This window comes from Echinops telfairi, unplaced genomic scaffold (genome assembly GCF_000313985.2).
Source record: "Echinops telfairi isolate 266 unplaced genomic scaffold, ASM31398v2 ScPeMD7_5592;HRSCAF=6446, whole genome shotgun sequence".
Classification (NCBI taxonomy): Eukaryota; Metazoa; Chordata; class Mammalia; order Afrosoricida; family Tenrecidae; genus Echinops; species Echinops telfairi.
Window position 1 is genome coordinate 21313705 of NW_022109491.1, and position 2346 is coordinate 21316050.

The 2346-nt window shown below is 53.4% G+C and overlaps 1 protein-coding gene across 1 annotated transcript in view; it reads right to left on the reverse strand.

Moving 5' to 3' along the window:
• CNBD2 (cyclic nucleotide binding domain containing 2) overlaps positions 1–2053 on the reverse strand; it is a 60930-nt gene extending 58877 nt beyond the window's left edge. Inside the window, exon 1 of the mRNA XM_004698249.1 lies at positions 2003–2053. Coding sequence (XP_004698306.1) covers positions 2003–2053 — 51 coding nt within the window. The remainder of the gene's footprint in view (positions 1–2002) is intronic.
• Between the last annotated feature and the right edge of the window lie 293 nt (positions 2054–2346).

The window sequence follows — 2346 nt, forward strand, 5'->3', positions numbered from 1 at the left end:
GAAACTGCCCGAACCTGTTCCTATGCCTGGGCCCACTGTTATGGTCACGGTGTCAATCTATCTTCTTGAGGCCTTCCTCTTTTTCCGCTGACCCTCCACTTTACCAAACATGCTGTCCTTCTCCAGGGTTGGATCTCTCCTGAAAACATGTCCAAAGTAGGTCTTGCCAAATTGTCTTGCCCCCCTGGCCTACCCCCTGGCCTCTGAAGAACACACTGGCCGGCCTTCTCTCAAGACAGATTGCTTTGTTCTTTTAGCTGTCCGTGGTACTTTCAGTACTTTCTCCAGCATTGCAATTCAAATGCATGCGTAATGAGGTAGGATTAGGTGGGATGTATCTTCAGTAACCTTTCTTCAATGACCTCACTCACTGCCATTACGTTTATTCTGATTCATAATGGCCTTATTGGGTAGGTTAGAACTGCCCCTGTGTGTTTCTGAGACTGTAACCCTTTACAGGGGCTTTCAAACTGCTTATCTTGAGGTTAGCAGCCTAAGCTATAACCCCTGCGCCACCAGGGCTACTAAGACATTAAATCAGAGGGAGAAGCAAGCAGAGACAGGGAGGGTCCAATAAGATTCGGACCTGGAGTTCCTGTGCTAAGAAACTCCTGGACCAAGGGAAAGTCTGACGACAAGGCCCTTGCCCCGAAATTAAAAGGGAAAGAAAGCCTTCCCGAGAGCTCGCACTATGAAGACAGACTTCTAGCCTCCTGAACTATGATAGAATGAATACAAGCCAAAACAAAACAAACTCATTGGCTATGGAGCCGATGCCAACACGTAGCAACCCTGTAGGACAGGGTAGAACTGCCCTGGGAGTTTCTAAGACTGTAACTGTTTTGGGTTTGTTTGTTTTTTAAATCATTTTATTGGGGGCTCTTACAGCTCTCATCAGCATCCATCCATCCATCCATTGTGTCAAGCACATTTGTACACATGTTGCCAGCATAATTTTCAAAACATTTTCGGCTGTAACTGTTTACAGGAGTAGGGAGCCCTGTCTTCCTCCTGCGAGCAACCGGTGGTTTTGCGATTCAGATGTAGCGGTTAGGTAGCTAGATTTAGGGACAAGGGAGTCATCCTGCCCATGCCTGCAAAGGCCCCCATAGAAGAGGTTGTAAAGCAGGCAACCATTGAACATCTCTGAAGACCCCAAACTGGGCATGCACAGACACAAGCCCCTTAGGCCCAGGTAAAGTCAATGTCTTGGATACACCTATATTCGGTACATCCTACAGGTGGGCCTAATATAGCCAATGGGCCCAACCAATACTATCACCACGCCTCCTCAGACGGAGGTTTGAAATATCCTGGCTGTGGAAGGCCTCGCTCTGGTCTTGTAGCAGGTCAGAGGGTGGGGGCACACATGCGCTGCTCCGGGTGTGCTCCTTCAGGGCCTGCTCCTGGCCTGCTCCGGGGCCCACATGGGCTTGGGTTCATGGCCTCTTGCCCTCTCGCGCCTTTGCTCACTCTCTTACTCTGCTCCTGGTCAGAGGTAGGTGGAGGGTGAGGGTCTCCCTCCACGTGCAGGGGCACATGCGCCCAGCTCTGGGCCTGCTCTGGGCCCACAAGTTCTCGGGCCCTGGGCCCCCATACTCTTAGCCTCTAGGGTTCTTGGGCTTCTAGCCTCCCAGATCCCCCACCCACGCACCCACATTCCGCACCTGTGGGTGCTCTTTTCCACCTGGTGGCTCGTGCCCATGTTGTGAACCCCAGCGGGGCTTCTGCGCAGCTTGGCCCACTTCCCAGAAATAGCGTGTCCCCTTTTGAGACTGTTCACACCTGACACTTGTCTTGTCCTTCATAAAAAAACCCCACTGGGATCACACACCCACCGTCCTTGGGTGTGAATTCTTTCAGCGTGTGATGCAAAGAACCGCGGTATCACCCACTCCCGGAACCTCACGTGGCCACCCCCCCACCCCCCAAAGCGTCTTGGAATACAAGCCCGCCCAGTGGTTCCTGCCACAGCGCAGGAGGTGGCCGAGACCCTGCTCACCATCTCCTTCTTCAGGAGCAGCAGACCGCGGGCTGCTCGGTGCCTCCACATGGTTGCCAGCCGGGGATGGCACCGTCAGCTCCTCCCCTTGGAATCCAGTCCTCCGTGGCAAGTGAGCAGGTGCTCCCCGTGGCTCGTCCTCTGCCAGCGGCCACGGGACGCCGAGTCCTGAGAAGATCTCGCCCTTAGAATCTCTCACGTCACAAGCAAGGATTCTGAAAGCAGGAGGTGGGATCCACAACTCGAACATGTATGAAGGTCCCATGGGCCTGCTCTGAATCCCACGACCACTTGATCCCTTCCGTGCCCTCCATACATGAGATGGAGTCTCAATGGTTGAATGA